The sequence below is a fragment of the Struthio camelus genome, chromosome 1 (genome assembly GCF_040807025.1).
Source record: "Struthio camelus isolate bStrCam1 chromosome 1, bStrCam1.hap1, whole genome shotgun sequence".
Taxonomy (NCBI): domain Eukaryota; kingdom Metazoa; phylum Chordata; class Aves; order Struthioniformes; family Struthionidae; genus Struthio; species Struthio camelus.
The window spans coordinates 51,298,373-51,318,487 of NC_090942.1; the positions used below are offsets into that span (position 1 = coordinate 51,298,373).

Genomic DNA, 20,115 nt, shown 5'->3' on the forward strand with positions numbered 1-20,115 from the left:
TGCTTTACCCTTAAGACTGGTTCTGCTGGGTTGTGGACACTAGGGAGCTTGACGTAGATGCAACTTAATCCAAAAGCTGCTTGCTTTTGGGTGTCAAAATGAGCCCATGAACTGTAATTCTGTGACCCCCCCCCCCCCCCTTACATGGGGAACAGAATAGTTCAGTGTTCACTGCTTTCGGAGTCCCTGCAACAAGATTAAAGAATAAATAAGCCTCACTGATATAAAGTTATTCTAGACTTTCTGACTGTGTTCAGTTTTGCTGTGAGCCAGTTCTCAGTTGCATAAGAGGTATTCAAATAACTGCTGCTGTGTTTATAAAAGTAAAGGAGACAGCCACAGGGCACTCCCCTGCCATTTGGAGGGAGCAAGGATCTAGGATTCCAGGAACGAAAGGCAATAGTAGCACCTCTGGAAAATTTCTGACACTTCCAGCTGTTGGGAGATGATGGGGTGGAGTTAACACAGGTCCACTGGTTCAGTGTTCCTCTGAACGCTGGTAGTTTTAATCACCAGTAAAACACAGTCTAAGATGAGGGATAATAAAATACCTCATCTCTGTCGAACAAGAGCTGAACTGAATCATAGTCATGTTTTTTTCTCTGTGGTGAAGAATGGCTCATCTTGCAGGAACCCATCTGCAGTTAGTATGTTATAAAACTTGCTGTGGGAGTTTGACCAACTAGCTTTTCAAAACTGCTAGTGGTTCAGCTGCTTGGCTTGCAAGCAATACAGTGCTAGAGATGAAATTCTCAGGCTAACTTTCGAACAAAGTAATATAGCAGTCAGAGTTGCGATATTTGGACTGTAACTAGTTTTCCGCTATGCATGCTTCTATCTGGATATGTTTGGAGGAATACTTTCAAGTATCCCTGTTCCAAAGCCTGTTCACTTGACCTTTGCTGGAGCTTTGCTCATGAATTTTTACAGACGTGCAGTGCAAAGGGAATGAGCGTTGGGGAAGATCAGGCTGGGATAGGAAAGGAGTTGGTATGAAATATCACTAGATAGTACATTTTATAGTATAAACATCTGTAGAAAATTCCCCATTAATGGAAAAGCAGAGTATGCACACTGTCTGGACGTGGAAAACTTCATGGCTGCTGCACACTGATCCCAAAACATCGGTTACTTTCAAATGATCTCTTCTTGTGAACGGGCTTTCATACCAGCGGGCAAAAAAGAGCAAGGCAGGAAGTGAGAAGTAGTAGTACCTGCTGTTATGATGTGGTATAGTCCTAGTATAGCGCAGTTTTAGGCTTGGCCTCATCCCTTCGTCAGGGCAAGGCAAGACTTTCCCATGCATCATGATACCTTTGGTCGAGGATTGTATTGTTGTCTATGTAACAGTTCTGTGGTCAGGAGTAGCTTTTCTTTCCAACAAACGTCCTCGTTCTGGGATGAGTTTTTTCACATCAGCAGACTTGAAATGGATTCTTCTCCATATGTCTTGTCCCAACAGTCAAAGCATAAGGGATAAATCCATGTACAAACCAGGCAAAATTCTGCTAGGCAGACGCTTAGGGAAAAACAGTATCCTGTCTTCCAGGATGCTTAGAACATCTACAGCCTGCAGATTCAGGCTTGGCTCTTAAAAACTGCCTTGTGCCTGTTAAAATTCATGTTACCTTAATTGAAGATATTGCTGCAGTCATTTCCAATAGTGATTGGAAATGTTGTGCACCGAACTGCAGTACACTATAGAGGGAAAGTGTGTATATATATATGTATCTGAGACTGTAGCTAAATGGTGATATATGCTTGTACAGTCTATATTTACAGAGCACAATTTAAGTGATCATTATCTTTAAATTCAGATTGAGGGTAGAGTATATCTAGTATTATGAGCAACTATAGACTGTTTTGAATCCTGAAAAAAGATGTCAGCCGCCTCCTGCTCATGTGCAAGATCTTTAGGCCAAGATTTGCTCAAGCCGTATCACACAAAGGGGATCTTAACAGCAGATGCATATCAAACTGCAGCTTAGGGAAATGTTTTGAAGGCCTGTCTGTATATTGTATGTTATGCTGTTCTATAGCTGCTTAGGATATATGCATGTGATGGGGTTTTTGCTATCAAAATTCTTGGTCAGAGGCTTCATGATAGGAAAGCTGGGTTTTGTAAGTGACAGAAAGAATGGCAACATCATTAGTGTTTATACACTGCGAGAGAAACTGTTTCTAAAGGTAAGGAAAAACCCTTCAAGTGTGAAGCCTCTTGCAGAGCTGGCTGCAATTGTTACAAGATTCGATGTTGCTAGCAGGGTTTTGGGGGTGGTGTGTGTGTGGTTTTTTTCCTCTCAGAGGTTAGACAGACCTTGGCGCTCTCTTATTATAGTAGTTACTTTTTCCCCCAGAGGAAAACACAAACTGCTAGCCCCATTGAAGTCTTAGCTGTGCTTGCATGTGCATAAAGGTTCTTCAAAAGCTAGTGGCTTTAATCGAAAATTGTTTGCAAACACTTGTTCTACAACCTCAGCTTTTTCTGTGCTCGATAGCTTGTGTAGTTGATGAACTTCAAAGTACATGACCTAAATTAAAATGTTCTTAAGCCACAGCATGAGTCTTTTGAGTGCCATAAGACTGCAAAGAAAAGTGCCCTTTTTAAAGAGAAGCCAGAGTGGTGTTCGGTTTTCATTTGAGCCATGGAAGTTCCTTCTGTCCTTTTTAGAAACAGATGTCCTTTCTATTTTTATACTAAGGTCAATGTCACCTTGCAAGCTGGATGCAGTACAGTGAAGCGAACTGTTAAAGAGTTTTGTGAATGAATAAACTTCAAAGGAGACTCACTGTGGCAGTGGCTTGAACTGTTTCTTCAGTATTGGGTCATGCACAGACTAACCTGCAGTTCCCATTAATTTATTAAAATGGGGAAATTAAGTCAGTGGTGTTGTAATGGCATTTCCTAATGGTAGGCGCGCTAATACTTCACAGCATGAAGCCTGCTGGTTCTCAATAGTCCTCACTTTCCCACTAAGTGTTGTATTTAAAATCCTTATTTTAAAACCCAAGCGAAGATCCTTGTAGTCAAATGTGCACGCAGTGCAGTTGCTCCGTAGTCAGCCTGTGTGCATGACTCTTTTGATGTTCTATTTACTGTGTTGTGAGTTTTGCCTCTAAAATGTTTAATATGAACTTCATTTCAATTCCTTGTTTCTATTTCAGTATGGCTGTGTAACTGAGTATAAAATGAATGTCTATCATTGGACAGGTTACAGTAATTAAGATAGCCTGTCCTACTGTACCTACTTCCTTAGGTACAATTTTTTCCCAACACGAAACTAGATGCCAATGTAAAGTCACAATATAAAACAATCCCAGAAAGGCATTAAACCTAATCCAAGTGAGGAGCTACTCTGTTAATGAATTAGTTTAGTCTTTTAATTAGGTAGCATGAAAGATGGAGATGGGAATTGTTTGCGCATGCAGTGATCAAAGGGAAGTACAACACAAATAATAAAGCTGGCAAGCTGATTATGCTCAGCCTCTCAGACTGAAGGAGCGTTCTTCCACTCCTTTTCTGTCCTCCCAGGAAAAATTACTCTTGCTCTGTTTATACTTGTAGTATACTGAAATGCCAGCCATGAAAATGTATAATTCCTCAGTGACCTGTGGGGATATAGCCTCTGAGAAGAGGAGACTGGTCATGATGGTTAATCTGCTGCAACAGTGAAAATGCCAGTAACTTTATCTGAGACCTCTTACAGGAAATAAAGGAATCTGCCCCAGTGAGCATTTGATACTTGGAAAATGACTGGGGTTTCAGAGCTAGGACTGTCTTTTTAAGGAGGGGAGGAAAAAATCCTTTTGAAGGAAAGATTACAGCAGGTACCCTTCAAGTTTTATGTAAGCTTGCAAGAAAGGGCAGGAATAGCCTTGCACTGTGTCTTCGGGGAGAGTAGCTATTAAAGTACTGCCTAATAGTTCCCACAATTAAAATAACTCTCAAATCTTCAAATTTTAAGCAACTTTTTGCCCTGGTAGACTTAGCCTAAAAGCTGAACTAAAGCGTGACTCTTGCTCCACCTACGGGAAACACGGGGCAAGTTCGGCTGCATGTCTGGCATTGCAGTATGTCTTAATCTGCTGATTGCGAATGGCCTCCAGGCCAAAAAGATGGTGGGATGAACTGGCTGGTTTTTCCTTTTGTGGTTGGATTTAGTCTAATGTTAAAATGTATGTGGAAGTTCAGATTTAAGACATTGTCTACATGGTGCTCATAGAATTCCTTAGGGAATTGTTCTATGTGGGTGCAGTGCTTAATTCAACAGCTTTGCTGAAAGAAATGCTGGTTTGTCAGGCTTTTCTCCCAAACTTTAGTGCATCTCACTTGCTTGCTGTAGCCTATAAGATTCTCTTTACTTAAAGAACTGTATTTTGTTTGACAGCCTTGGGCGTATAATGGCCAAAGGAAAAGGGGGAGGGGGGGGAGGGTGTTAGAGGCAAATGATTCAAAGTCTAGAACTTCACCAGTATACTGGAGTAGAAGCTTACAGTTGGGAAAGTGGGACTTTGGTTTTCTAGGAAAATGCTGAGGCAGTTCTTGGTCCTCTAGCACTTCATTTTTTTTACGTGTTTTGAAGGAGCTTCATTGAGGCAAAAACTTGGAGGAAATACTTTTTTTAGCAGTATTTCTTTTTTAAAAAAATCACTAATTTTAATGGTAGTTTATAAACTATCAAGAAGATGCAGCTCAGGTCAGAATAGTTTATTTTCAGGAAAAAATCATGAGACTCTAGTTACTGCCTTTTCCACTTCAGGGTATAGAATTTCAAAGATAATACTATGTGCAAGAATGATACTACATTTTGGAAGCACATCTTTGCCTAGAGTAACTAGAAATCAGTGGCAGTAATCACATTTAGCATAGCCACATCTAGTTGTGCAAATGAAAGCTTAGTTACAAGGTTTGGGGGATTTTTACACTTAATATAATGGAGTACTTCTAACTTTTTTCATTCGGAATTACTCAGTTAAGAATATATTAACACTGATTTGTGTGGAAAGAGAACAGAGAAAGTGTTTATGACATGAGCTGATGTAGCTGCTTTAACAGATCTTTGATCTAAGTAAGGCCTTTGCCAGGACTTCTCAAAGAGATTTAAAATCTCGAATGTTTTTTGGTTCTATATTTTTTTCTTCCCTCCCTTCCCTACAGCATGCTCTCCTTTAGAGCAGTTCCTTGGTACTTGAAAAAGCTTTGCTTAATGGTTGAGAAACCTGCAGAGTCCATATCCGGTGATCTGCTATGCCATTAAGCCATATCTCTTAAGGATATCAAACTATCTTGTTTTAGGAATCTGCCATGACTTTAGGGATGAAATGAACAAATTACAATTTGTGCAACTAAAACTGTATGCTTGGACAGCTGAAGTATTATAAAAACCTCTGATTTGCAGTTATGGAATATTTATGTATGATGGAATAACATGATGCAAAACCACTTTAATTGTTTAGTTTGCCACAAACTAGAAACTTTAAAACAAGAGATGTAGTGACCTACCTAGCAATTCCTAGGTATTGCTGCATGAGGAGAAATGTTTCTGTCCCCAATTTTCTCCCAAGTTTCTATTACTTTAGGTTCTGCTTCTCTTTTAAAAGATACTGTAATGTTAAAGGAACTAAGATTGATCAAGAAAACTTCTTAAATATTTATTGTGTGTTCCGTTAGGCTACTAAATGTTTTCCCATTACTCAATGTAAATTACAAGTCTTTAGTGCCTGTTATGGTATACCTGACTCTTTCAGACCAAAATAGGGGACTATCATGGTCGTGATTGAAGTGCTGCCTAATCAGATATTTAACATGTGTAGCTAAGTATTTCAGCCTCATTCTGTATTGCAACAATAACTGCAATAGGAGATTATTGAAGAACTCTAGTAACTTCTCCAGCCAAAATAGTGGTGGGTGCTTTTTAAAAAAAAAAAAAGGAGGGGGGGGGGCAGGAAACACTTCTACATGATGAATTTCTTTTTTTCTACAGAGGCTATAGCTGACTGATCTGGAGAGCCTCTAAAATTTATCAATTCACATTTATTTCCATAAATCTGTTGAAAGTAAAGTTAGTTGTAGAGACTTGCTAATCTTTCAGTTTATATGCAGCATCACTGTTAATGAACAAATACAGTGATGTTGCTAGATAGGGAGGAGAGTGATCAGATGAACTCTAACTAGTGTCTCTTTCAGCACAGCGCATGACCCTCTGGCCATGTTGTATGTGGCTTTGCATTAACTTCAGGCCTAGTTCTTACTCTAGATAAGCAGAATGCTTGTTGAGTTTCAGTGACTGAGATTAAGCTTGCTTCATCAAAGCTGCTTAATGAGTACCACTAGCCATCTGCTTTCTTTAAAAAGAAAGGCATAGAAAACATTCCCTTCTAAGATCTTGATTAGACTATTGCTAAGACTTGCCCAGTTGTCTATCAGAGTTATTTACTAAATTGTAATTAAGATCCATATGGTCCGTTATAAAGACACAACATCAGTGACTTTCTCTGGTCAAAGCTGGAAACAAAGACTGAAGGATAGAAAACGTCATTCTAGTGCTAAAAAGCCCTGTTTTAAATATCTTTAGACAAGACAAAAATGTTAATATGACTTTGTCTACCAGAAGACTACATATGTTTTTGTCTCAAGCAGGCTCAGTTTTTTTCAGAATAAATGGGTGATCATAAATGACTTGTGATGGAAAAAGTACTATTCATGGAAAATCAAATCCTAAAATGTTAGTGGAATACAATCATCAGCTTAACTGTATTGAAGAAAAGTACTAAGGACAAGCTGACGCACAGAAGGGTTGTTTAAAAACTTGGAACAAAACAATTCATGTGAAATAGCAGTGGAGTTTTAAAGATTCCTGCTCTAGATTTATTATACTACTTTAAATCATCTCTTACCCCATCTGCTTTCATTATTAATCTCAATATTGATGTCATTTAGTTCTTCAATAAAATATAACTCACAAAGAAGGCTATAAGTAAAACAGTATTGTGGTCGGGATGGCAAACTCGAAGGAGCTATACAGTCTTTGATCTGCATGTTAGAACAAGCTTCTGTGTTGTAAAATACTCCAAGCTTAGAAACACTAGAGGCAATGCAGCACTCATGTAGGAAGCTGGTACTACAGTATTTTAGTTTTTGAAGTTACAAAACACATGCTAATACTTTTTCCTGTTTGTTTTTTAGGCTGGAGTAAAGGGGAAACTAGGCAGACTGCTTGGGATATTTGAGGTGAGCTATTTCCTTTACTACTTAAACAATTTTTTTGTGAGAGCTGGTAAACCACAGCAAGTAACTTCTATACAATGCAGCCAAAATTTAAACTTAAGTATTACTTGCCTGTAATTTTACAATGCAACTTTAATGCTACTGGATGAGACATTAGACAGACTTTTGTTCTTTTAGTGCTACATGGTGTGAAGGTTTGAATAGGATGCTTTCAGTGTACTAGTAACTTCCCTGGAAAGATTAGATTAGCACTTAGAGCTGGAGTCAACATCTAGAATCAAACCACTGGCAGTTTTACATAATTCAGAACTTGTATTTCTTAGTGTAAACATCAGACTTGGAACATCCACTGACAACACAAGCATACTCTTTCAGTTTTGGCATTGCAGTAAACTGTACAAGTTCCAGATAAGTCCATGTGTTCAGAATTGTAGACTTGAGTCTTCAAATTGTATGTCCAATATATTATGTTCTATACGGTGTGTGAGACTGGAAGTCCCCTAATCTAGTAGTTAGGCATGAATCTTCACAGTTCACAATAATGTTAAAACCAGCTTTCAGATAGATTTCTGACCTTTTTGGATGAGCAGATTTTCTTCAGTTTCACAGTTAAATCATGCTGCTTCAGATCTCCCGCCAAGTTCCTGAAATAGCTTTGCCATTCAGTAGAATTCAGGGATTGTTGCAGTTTAAATTCATAAAATAAAACCTAGATCTTAACTAAGACTTGCATGTTATGTTGTCCTTAAAATATTTGTCTTCACCTACAGCCAGGGAATGAAAGCCCCTTTCATAACTAGTGCTTCTAGATAATTGAACTACATGAGCTCATAGTTGAATGTAACTGAATTGGTGACCATCTAACGGTGAGGAGAATGAACACCAGACTAGGAGAATGAGCACCAGACTAGTAATCACCAGTCCTCCCACTTCAGAGTAACAAAAAACCTTGATTAACTAAAATAAAACTGATCTATTGATGCGGTTCTGTGTGATGCAGCTGCAGGAGAACTTGTAACTTTTATTCTCACTTCCCCCATATGTAATGTGCAATCCAGCTTTTTAAAGGGGTTTAAAGAGTAAGGGGTTTCTGCCAAACCAAGGGAATAATATCTACTTAGCGGGAGAAAGATACCTGAAGTTTAACTTCATTTTTAGGTTTTTCAGAAAATTAAATATAGCAGTCCGAGACTGTGGAGTAGTTGTCCTCGGTGAAAGCATTTCACTTATTGCCTGGTCAGTCCTTCTACCAGCCTTGTTGAGATTTCTTCCCAGATCATCATTTCCAACTGTAGCCGAAATTCGATGTGCAAACTAGTGACTAAGGAGAAAAGTAAGACTCCTTGCAAATCTCATCACAGGTGGTGATCATGTGCTTATTATATAATGCCAAAGTAGCAGTGAGTATAATGTTAGAAGCTGCTGCTAACACAGCAAGATCAAAGATTTTAACTATGCATGATGGGATACCATGTAGCCTTTTGAATCTCTTGTGCTTGTTTTTACAGGAAATATTATTTGGTTATATGTATGACTAGTTTATACAGTGTTAAAGGTGATTGTATTGGGAAGCATGGAAATAGCAACTGAAGCAAAAGTTTGAGTTAGTAGCATTTGCTGTACCTCTGCCCTTTTTCTGATTTGTTTTGGGTTATGAGTATACCTGAATGCCCTGCACAGAACTTGTTTGTTTTTTACCTCTGCTGGTTGGTCTGCAAAACTAGTCTCTCAGACCAAAAAAGATAGACTACCTGTCACCTTCTGGCCTTAAAACGGTGGCTGAGGGGGATGCATGATTTCTTGGTAATTCAAGTGTCCGTTTCCCTGAAGACACTTGTCACTATCTAGACAAGGGATAAATCTGTGTTGAAAGGGGCATTTTCCTAGGTTTTAACCTAGGTAAGTCCCTAATACAGTTTCCTAACATGACCCCACAAATAGTTGTCAGTACAATTGAAGGGGCTGCATGTTGTAGCTCAGCGATGGAAGTGAAGGGAAAACAGAAATGATATTGCTGCTGCATCCTCATTTTCTAGAACAGAAAGGCAGAAAGGATATCTTAGATGTGTTTACTCTCTTTGCCAGTGTTATTGACAAAAATAAGAATTTTACATTTGTCATGATTGCAGATACAGGCTATTTAACTTGTTTTACTTACTCTGAATGAAGCTTTATAATCAGCATTACATAGGTGATTAGACCACACGAAGGTAATGGTACCGTCTTGACTAAGGGGTTTTTATAACCTTTCATCTAGGAACATGAGTTGTGAAAACAGTTTTAGCAAATGCACTATATGAAAACTTAAAACACATAAATGAGAAGTACAAGCAGTAGTAATGGATAACTGCTAATGCCAAACTGGATGATTGAGAACATGATTTAGTTCTGACTTCATAGCCTTCAACTTTGCATGGAGTTTTTATAAGCCTGACAGAATAGAAAAGCTGTTTTTTCCAAATAAAATTTCAGATTTCCTGTACTTCTGGACCCACTCAGTACAGATGTTTAGTCAGTGAAAATAAAAGCCAGGTTTTGCTGGGATAAATAACTTCAGGGCAAACAACACAAATATAAGATTAGAAGTTAAGTCTGCAAGTTATTTACAATTGTTGATGTGAATTAAAACTTCTATTTGTAACATTCAAGCAGAACCAAGATCGGAAGCATAGGACATACGTTTATGTTCTCACTGTGACTGAAATACTGGAAGACTGGGAAGATTCAGTTAATATAGGTAAACCCCTTCTCTATCTTCATGTGCTATACTCGCAATGTGTTAAGCAAACTTCTTTCATAATCTGAAGCAGGTTTTATCTTTCTAGGGAGAATCTTAATTCTATTCTATAAAATGAAATTATTGGAAATAGTGATGCTATTCTTCCATACTTCCATACGAATGTAACTAGAGTTGCTTCCAATATATTGTATTACTCTTCTGTTATTTAAATTGGATATTCTACATATTAAGATGGATTAAATTTCATTTTTAGTTGCAGTTACATCTGTATAGATGTAACTATAAAGATGTAACTGTAAAGGTTCAGTGTATTTGTCCAGTTGAATTTTGAGTAAACTTGAGAATTGGTATGAAAAGTGACATCCTGGCTTGATTGATATAGTTGTGTGTATATGTGCGCATGCACACTTTGGTTCTGTTTTTCCTCAGGGTTCTGAACCTGGTATCAAAACTGACATCCTCGCTTGACTGAGGGGGGATGTGTGTGTACACATACATGTGGAGTGTTTTGGTGGTTTTTCCTCTTTCCTCAGGGTTCTGACCTGGAACTGTACTGAGTCTGAGGACAGTACTGGTCTGCTCCTGCCTAGTACCAGGCTAGTGGGGGGAGGGCAGCATCCAGCAGTGGGGCTACTGGCAACTTATTTCTCCTAGCAAACTAGGGAGAGCAGCTAGCAGTGGGATGCTATGAATGAACTGTCTTGATGGGCCAAAATATCTTGTCTTAAACGGGCAATTTACAGCAGCTATAATAGTGTACAAGTATAGTATCTGTATGACATCTAATGTTGTAAAGCCAAATGCAAAATGAGGCTAATTCCACTTTTCAGAACACTATCCTCATCTATAAGTAGTTTCAGAGGCCTTTAGCATTAAAGAACTTACTTGTGCGTCTTAGAACTTACCTAAACGTTTCTCTAGTATAAGGTGTGTTATTTTTGAAGACATACAGCTAACCTGAGTAACTTCATACATGCATATGTCTTGAGTATGGAATGCTGCTTTCTACATTAGACCAAGCCATTCTTACTTTGTAACATGATGCATGTATGTTCATTCTTCACATATGGTTCTGTGTTAGGCATGGCAACGCAGAAAGGCAGTATTAAGTCATGTCAATGTTATTTCTTTCTGAAAGAACTGGATGTATTTTTTCCACAGTTACTGCTTGAAGGGGGTCCTTTTCTGAAATGCTTTATTATAAACTTAGTTTCAGTAAGCTTGAGTGAATCTTGTGTTCATCAGTTCTTTCAGCATTTCTTCAGTCTTTATCTTCTGCCTGACAGCTTGAATTTCTAAAGTAAAAGAAATAAGGAAAAGCAGACTTTCAGACAGCAACAAAAAGTGCCATTGAAAATTTGTAACTCTTTATTTTTCTTTGTGAATTATACTCCCTTCAGGAAGGAAAAGAGAATGGTTTAAAGTAGAAGACGCGATCAAGGTCCTTCAGTGTCACAAGCCTGTTCATGCAGAGTACTTGGAAAAACTGAAACTGAGCTGTTCACCCACTAATGGAAATTCTGTGGTTCCCCCTCTTCCAGATAATAACTCCTTATATGTCACTTCTGCACAGACTTCTGGGTTGCCCTCTACTGTGAGATAAACATTTGGATTACCTTTTTATTCATGTCATCACAAGGGGAGAGACATCAGTGTTCACATGTTAGGCATCTGTATAACTGTCGGTTCTAAGTAAAATATGTGGATGTGTTATGTCAAATTTGTTTGAACATATTTTTCCTTTTTAACAATGTAAAATAATATTTCAGCAAACCAAAGCCATATATGGATTTTTTTAAGATGCCTTAATAGGCCATTTTTAAAAAAAGAAAATGCAACTTGAATATATAAATTTCCATATCTGCTAAAATAAAATATGCATCTTGATTGTGTTCAGCTTATTGAAGACTTGTCCGTTTTAGTCAGTAGTTCTGCAAGAGTACTTGCTTAGAGCAAAGCTTGAGCGAATAGTCTTAAACTATACTCTTACTTGGTATCCACAAATGAAGTGTTAAGAACTTAAGATAGCATGATTTGGGGAAAACAGGTGTTGTGAAGGAAGAGATGTGTGACTATAATGAAGCACTAAAACATTCAGCCTATTGCAGCAAAGGATGCCAACACTAAGCAACATTTGCCTCAGTCCTCCAAAAGGTTGCCTTGTCCTATGCAATCTTCACATAATGTAGAGAACTAGAAGAGGAAGAATAAATTCATGTCTTGCAACTACCAAAACCATTCAGCATACTTTAGTTACTTGGCCAGCTGGTAAGATGTCTGATGTACGTGAAGAGTGTTGCAGATTTCCCTCATCCGTTTGTTTGTTACTCCTAACATTAATGTTCATTTTGTTCATGGTGCAATTATTTTGTAGGTTCCAAAAATCTTCTTGTTTTCAGTGAGAAACATCTTACGTAGTGTTCCTGCAGCCCTTGATGATATAAAAAATGTTTAGGGAGAAGTAAGACTTGTCCGAGGGGCATCTTGTATTGTTGAGTTGTCTAGTTCCTGCTGGGCAAGATTGCTTGCTAATAGACTGGTACTTCCTGGGCTTGGAGGCAAGTGTGTTGATACTTACACTAAAGGAGGAATAATGTTTCTTTGTCTTATCAGCTATGCTGAAAAAGCCCCAATGTTCAATTAGTTCTTAAATACTTTAATTTTGCTGTTTTTAACATCTATTGCTTTAGCTTTTTGAATTGAAAGCTGACCTCTTGGTGAAACTGAGCTGGAAGAAATGAGGTACAGCTGATAACTTTCCTGTTCATTTTTTTTCTTTTCTCTTTCAGCCAAAAAGATGAAACCCAAATCCACTGTAGGTCTTAATATATTCTTACCATAGGGTTGGTGTGCATGTGTGTGATTTTCTGCAAGAACACAATCTAATTTATTTGGACATCCTAATTCTGAATTTTTTAGGATCTAAACATTAGACCTAATTGTACCTCCTCTCCAGTCAGCCAAAACAGGTTGAGGTAGAACACACTGCCTCACATGTGAAGTTTATTCTGGGTAAAGCTCATTCTCTTGCATCATTTAAACATTTGTAAATAGTTCAACTAGTAAATAGTGAGTGTAAAATGGAAAATAAATGTAATTTAAACCTTTTGTTACTCAATACACAAATGGTTAACTTCTACTTTTTTAACACAAATTGTGTAAAATGCTGCTATAAATTAAACTTTTTTGTGCTGTTACACTTTTTTAGGAAAAAATACTGTTGCCACAAGATTGGTTTTTCTAGAAGAGTAACTTGTGCCATATGTAAATGCAGTGAAACTAGGGAGACAAACGTTCCAATCTCTTAATGCTGCTGTCTTTGAAGAAGCATAAGTACTACTGACAAAAGGCATGAGCCACAAAGCTGAAGAATTGTGAAATTCTGGGTAGAATGCATCTTTTCCATCCCTGTATCTGCTATTCCTGGTCACTTCCAGAACTGGAAAAAACATGCAGCTCTTTTGAGGTGCATCTAAAGGTGGTGGAAGTATTGCAGATAGTTTAGTTTTACTTCCAGTCAGGAGGTGGTTGGAGGGGAAGAGTGTGATATTTCAGTAGTTCACAAGAGTGTATGCAGACTTCACGCTGAACCTAATCCAGACTGGGACACCATTGGCTCAGCCCATTTCTGAGAGCTTATGGTAGACAAACCTGAGAACAGTGGAATCAGTGGAATTAGGCATTTTAAAGAATGTCTGATCTTTGTTAAAATTGCTGAACCACTGTATGTAAGGGTACCTCTGGCTCTAAAGCTGCCTTTAAAAGAGTGAAGAATTTAGCTCCCTTTTTTTAGTCACTTACAGTTGATGCTTTTTTCTTTTTTGTTCAGTAGTCATTTTAACACTTTGAATTGAGCAAACTTGTACAGGCTTTCTTGTGACAAGATTATAATCTGTGAAACTTAAACCAAGAATCCAGAGTTGAAGTTCTTATTCATAAAAATGCTTCTGTCTCAGTTTCAAATTCTTGGAATGAAACCAATCAGAGCTTGTATGAGATTTAGTGGTAATGCATGATCTTATTTTGTAATCTTGAATTATGTATTTGATAATGTAAAAATGTACAGTACTGCTGTTGCTGACAAACTCAGAGTTGATTGCCTATAAATATTTTTGTTATTTTTTGGTCATATACATTTGAGCTGTTCAGTAGTGCCAGATGGATTTTTTTTAAACAGCATTCATTGTATAAATCTCTTCAGTCCCTATGCAGCCTTCAGAATGAAGCTCAATATTGTTTAGCTTGACTTCTGCCTTTTAAAGATAAATGTTCGGTGAATTGTACAAACCTGCCAGTGAAGGTAATTTGAGAATACTTCAGTTATGCTACAGGAACCTAATGCAGTAAGTGGGCAGTGAGCATGTCCTGGCTCTTAACTAAATTTAACACTAAACTTAAACAGAAAGGGCCTGTGTAAAAGTTGTGATAGGAAGGCTGAAAGGTATCCTAGTTCCTGTTGATGTAAATGTACCAAACCTATCTGGTACAGAGCAGATTCTGGATAGCTCTTATACCATAGAGCCTGTGTAACATATCCCAATTCAGTTCTTCAGTGAAGAAAGGGAAGAGAGTGGTCTCAGCTGCAAGTGTCAAAGTTGACTTCGCACCACTGCTTTTCCTGGCTGTGACTAGCATGAGATTATGGTATCAAACAAATAGCCTTAATCTTTAAACCCAGGTGGAACTGGAATTAAGTGAAGTGGATGTTTTGAACACTGCAAGAAATATTGAGGTATTGCACAGAGGCTGTTAAAGTGAAAAATCTTATTTTGGTGCTTATTGCACCACTGATGTAGTGTAGTCTCTTAACCATGCGCTGTGGAAAAAAAAAAAGTAAGAGGAAAACAGTTGATTTACTTAACAACATGGTTTGTGAAGTGAAAACTGAAGGGAAGGGGTGTGGGGGGGGGGGACAATTTTAAGTTGTAAACATTTTGACCTGCTTGCATGGATTTTCTTTAAAGATTGATGTAAGAATTTTGACTTTTTATATTTGAGATATACCAAAATAAAATTAATTTAGTCCTGTGGATGGTGTAGTCATTCTGTCTCAAGTATAGCAAATGAAGTTTTTGCAGAAAAGGCTTAGATCCCATCTAAAATATACTTCATAGTTTCAACTGTTTCCTGCTTGCCTCATCCTTGCAGTCTTTAGCCTCACAGGGCACTGTGAGAGCCTTCTGAAGTAGTACTTATACCAGCACAACTGGCTTCTTGTAGTCCTCTCATATAACTTTCAGCAATTAGATGAACTGTAACCCTATACTTCCTCTTAACCCTGCCAGTTGCACCTAGATGTGCACTAACATCTGTACAATGACCATTGAAACAGCTACACCTGATGAAGTGCAGGGTTGCATAGACCTTTGGTCTCATTTTCAGCAGTGCCTAGAAAAATGGATAAGAGCAGGACAGTAAGTCTTTGCCTCAAGGTTTGTCCTAGCCTACAACCATTTGTAGCTCAGGATCTTCAAGTCGGACACCATTCCTTTGTATTCAGTTACCATCAGTGTATTTCTTCCCCCAGAATTCACACCCCCCCCCACTTAGAACATGTCAATCACAGTGTGAGGAAGGGAAAGGCTAACTGCCTCCTTCCATGGTCTTTTGACAGTGAGCAGTTAGCCTTTCCCTGCCTCGCACCAAGTTCTGACCACCAGCCCATTACCACACAACCATCTGGATTTACAGGAGCTCTCACTTACTTTGGCATAGATCAGCACACCCCAAGCATCATACAAAGCTGCAGCACCCCCCCCCCAAACAAGGGTAAAGTGTTTAAGCACAAGATGCAGCAGGAAAAGCAGAATGATTGTTTTTTTCCAAGACTTGGAAAGATGATGAAAAGAATCTTCTAACTTTGAGAGTTCTCTTTTTTTTAAGCTGTACCTGTTACTTTCAACAACACACAAAGCAAAGGGTTGAACACTATTATGGCCTCAGTACTGCTGTAGCCTTTAGCTGGGCATAAACCACTTATCTCAAGGTCCAAAGCCAGCACTACATGGCCACATTAGGAAGACAGATAATGTTCCACACAAGGCCCAGCATCATGTTCTAACCTGCACAGACAGCAGCCACACCACTTCATGCCCTGATTGCCACACACAGGAGCATGCTCTGGGCTGTGCTCCATCTGGAACGATGCTGTCAGGCAGTTTCCCCCCCACTCCTTTTCTGTCCTCAAATAAGCACAAACTGCTGTTTAAAGAGCGAGTTTAGTAAAGACAGAGGCCACTGACCAAGCCTACAGCATGGTCAGCTACTCCATGCCTAGTGGACTAAGCTGAACTTCCTGAAGTAACAGCTATCATTGGTTATACTTTTCAGATAGCTTTCCCTCATTACCTAGGACAATGTTAAGAAACACATGCTAAAACACACTACTGGGCAAAGGTCCCACCATTTTATGCACTTATCCTCATATTGGCTTACCTAGGGGCTGGCCACCCCCTACTATCCAACCCCACCTGCACTAGCATGTCTAAGCCAAAATCATCACTGCTACATCCAGAGAGGCCTTGCAATAAGGCCTTTGGTGTAAGTTCCTCTTTGAGGGACTTCTGCTCTTACTCAGTGCAACTTAGTGCACTTTCTGCTTTCCAGCTACACCACTGGAAAAGCCTGCCTTTGAATGAGGCAGGCAGACACCCACAGCAGCAGCAGCAGGAGCAATACCATTGGACCCCCTTTACTCTGCTTCAGTCTTCTGAGGTTAGTCTGCCTTGAATATTTATGCACAGAGCTGGAAAGGACCACAGCCCCCTCCCCCCATAAGTAAGTTTATCAGTACCCCTCTTAAGCCTTCAGTTACCTATAATAAGAATCAGGGGAGTTGAGGGACAATCACAGTATCAGTACTTCTAATGGCAGGCTTATCTTATAGCCCGCATAGGTACAGCAAGCACGAGCTGAACCCCTCAGAGGGCATGCTTAGGTTTTACACTTGACCATGCAAACCTGACTTTACAGAAATTAGGGCTATTTAAACTTGCGTGTGTGTCACAGTGGGAGGTATGACAGCAGTATCTCCTCTAGACAGAGATGATTTCCTGTGTGAAACAATTTTATTTTCCATTTTTCATGATTCTGTTCCAGTCATATCACACCTGCATCAGCACCTTATCTGGGCAAGCTACTGAAAGGGTGATTGCTCGATATACAGAAATTTTAAATATTCTACTACCAAGTTCTCTCTTTACCTTGAAGAGGATCCTTGAGTATTCAGCGGCTCAGTGATAGGCTAATCAAAGGTGACAAATCCTTAGCAACACACTGAGCTATCAAGGAGATTAGTTATCTTAGAGTTACACTTCTCTTTGCCATCCAGGATATGTCATCCAGTAAAAACTGCTCAACTAAGAAGCTCTTAGTTAAGAACTATTGAAACAGAGCAGTTTTTAGCCTTAGCTCTTTGCCCTGTAGACAAAGTTAGAATAGTCCACTGGCTCATCCTGAAGCACTTCTGGCTTTTACCTACAAGTTTGAGGAGACTGTATCAGGACAAGCAGTTAAGCTCGTGTGATGCCACTTCTCTCATATAATTCAGTGCAAAATAACACTTGGATATTCACTTTAAAATCTCCCTGCACACTTTGACAGCAAAGGCTCTAAAACATAGTAGGAAATCCATTAGACAAAGCAGATAGGAAATTAGTAACATACTAGCATGCATGTTAGTAATGTAACATGGCTTATCAATACATAACAATGCATCTGTTTATCAATTAGATAACACTAGAAAGTGTTCAAACTGTGCACTTAAGTAGTAAAGTCTGGTACTAAAATATCCCATGAGAATCGACACAACAACAGCAATTGAAAAGTGAGTTATGAGATATAAAATACAGAAGATAACTCTTGACAACTAAGAGATGTGAACTGTAGGAAACTAAGTCACACAGCAATGTCATCCCACTACAGTCAAATGAAGCTCAGTGTCTATGTAATGAATAATCACTCTTCCTTTTATTTCAGTGTCATGTTACATTACAGTCAAGACATGTTATTGACAAAACCTACCAGACATTTTACTTGAAAGTAACCCTCAAAAAATTCCAGAAAGGAACGTACATAAATTTAGAGATGCCACAATTTTTGATGTTACTAGTCCATTAAGATGTTTTACAATACTCTTGATGCATTGGAAACACACTTTCTTGAAAGCTATCGAAGCAACATTTCACTTGTATTAGACTAAAGTCAGCTAACAGGCAAAAAAACCCGTTTCATCAGTTCCCAGTGACAACACACTTCACACCCATGAAAGAATATGGCTGAATGCTTAAAGATGACCACCGCTTCTCTTCAGAATGCTTATGCAAAAATAAAAGCCTCCCAAATCCTTATTCTTGTTCTAAAGGAAAATCCCTGCAAAGTGTTTTGCAGGTGTAGTTTTAGAGTCCATTTGATAATCCAGGCTTTACAGCTATACAGTTATTATCCAGAAATTAAAATATAAAATGCAATGATGTCAACACTCTTGTTCAGGATTTCAGAATACTTGACACTTAGCACCAGTAATGTTATAGGAAACCCCTTTACTGTAGATTTATCCAATGAATATACATTAAAAATGCAGATAAAACTAATGCTCACTAGAAGCAAGCTGCATTTGCTAGCCAGCTGTAATGCTAGATGTTACAGAAGTAATCAAGTTTCAGATAATGGCTGTGAATCCGTCTGTTTAACTGAGGGGGAAGGGGAGAGTTATATTTAACCAACTTCAGAAATTTGGTCTAAAAATTTCACTGATTCCCAAGTACAATATAGCATGAAATTCCCAGCTTTGCTTTGTACACGGCTCTGTAACTGGGCTCAAAAATTAAATACATTTTATATATATATATAAATACACACACACAGAGTCCAAATTTAAAAGGATTAAAATATGTCTGAATAGATCCCACAAACAGGAATTTTAGTTTTAGGAAGCCCTCTTAAAAATTCCTTTCATGAGAACTATCACTTGAGTTGTGTTTCAAAACTTTTTAGACAAATACAGTATTTAACCTGTTCTTCTACGCCATTACATTCAGACATACCAGAACTATGAACTCATACATTCAAATTCAGCCAGTATGGACTTCTCTAGGTTCCCAGCTCATTAAGATACTTGGGGGAGGTGGGGGGAATCACCCACGTACATACTGGCTACTGTGCACTCCAACTGTACTATACTCCACTTCTGTCCCCATTTGATAGTGACTGAATGAATTTTTCTTCCTATTAATATAGTAACAATATTCAATCAAGAACTTATGATAAAGTATTTTTACATGAACTCTAGCTGAGTTTTAGCCTTGAACATACAAAATATAGCGCTATCTTTGGTCTGGATTCATCCCACCTAATTTTAAATTCAATTCTGTTAAGTGCCAATTCAGATCCTGCTTCTCATCTACAGTTAGTTTAGGGGAAACAGAAGGGAGCCACTTTCAGAGGGGATTGCAAAGTGGGTTTGTCCAGCCTCTGGAGGTGCCACTCTTCCTCTGACTACAGGCTGAGCTGAGGAAAGCTGTACATTTATGGTAGCGTCCATTTAAAGTTTTAAGAGGTAGGTGAAGTGAATCCAGGACACAGTTCACGGACAACTTCTGTGATAGCAGCTGAGAGTACATGTTAACGGTGTGTATGGGATCTATGCCAACTAAACCCAAACATACATACATTCATTCATAAAAAGAAATTAGGGTTAGTGGCGCTTACCCGTTCCGAATAACAAATGATCTGTTACAAGCCCTGAATGCAACTTTGGCTTACATTCGACACAGAAACTACTCTTAAAACTTTTTTGCAGCTTAGTCTTGTTGAAAAAGTTGAATTCTGAGCCAAGATGCAACCATGTTACAGCACAGTATTTTGAGGGACAATACCAGTTACTAACCACTGAAAGCATTGCATGTTGAAAATGTAGTTTTAATAGATATTCTTCATCTTACATAAGAGCACAATAAATACACCACATTCTATAGAAGTTTCCAGATGACACTAGAGTAAGAGGTGAAAGAAGGACAAGACCACCGATGGGCTGCATCATAACCATAACCCTGAACTGCATGACAAAACACTCCCACTGCAAGCTGTCATTTATACACTTCAGGTTGGCCACACCAAAAGCTTAAAAGCTCTTTTTTTTTTGTTTGTT

General features: G+C 38.5%; 1 protein-coding gene across 2 annotated transcripts in view; it reads left to right on the forward strand.

Moving 5' to 3' along the window:
• The window catches only part of NUDT4 (nudix hydrolase 4), a 30,423-nt gene extending 15,425 nt beyond the window's left edge, over window positions 1-14,998 (forward strand). The window contains exons 3-5 of one of the 2 annotated variants that reach the window (XM_068937300.1): window positions 7,187-7,231; window positions 9,881-9,965; window positions 11,369-14,998. In XM_068937300.1, the coding sequence (XP_068793401.1) occupies window positions 7,187-7,231; window positions 9,881-9,965; window positions 11,369-11,571 (333 nt within the window). In that variant the 3' untranslated portion in view covers window positions 11,572-14,998. Of the gene's footprint in view, window positions 1-7,186; window positions 7,232-9,877; window positions 9,966-11,368 lie in introns of both variants that reach the window. The other variant, XM_068937292.1, reaches the window with a different exon arrangement.
• Window positions 14,999-20,115: the final 5,117 nt, after the last annotated feature.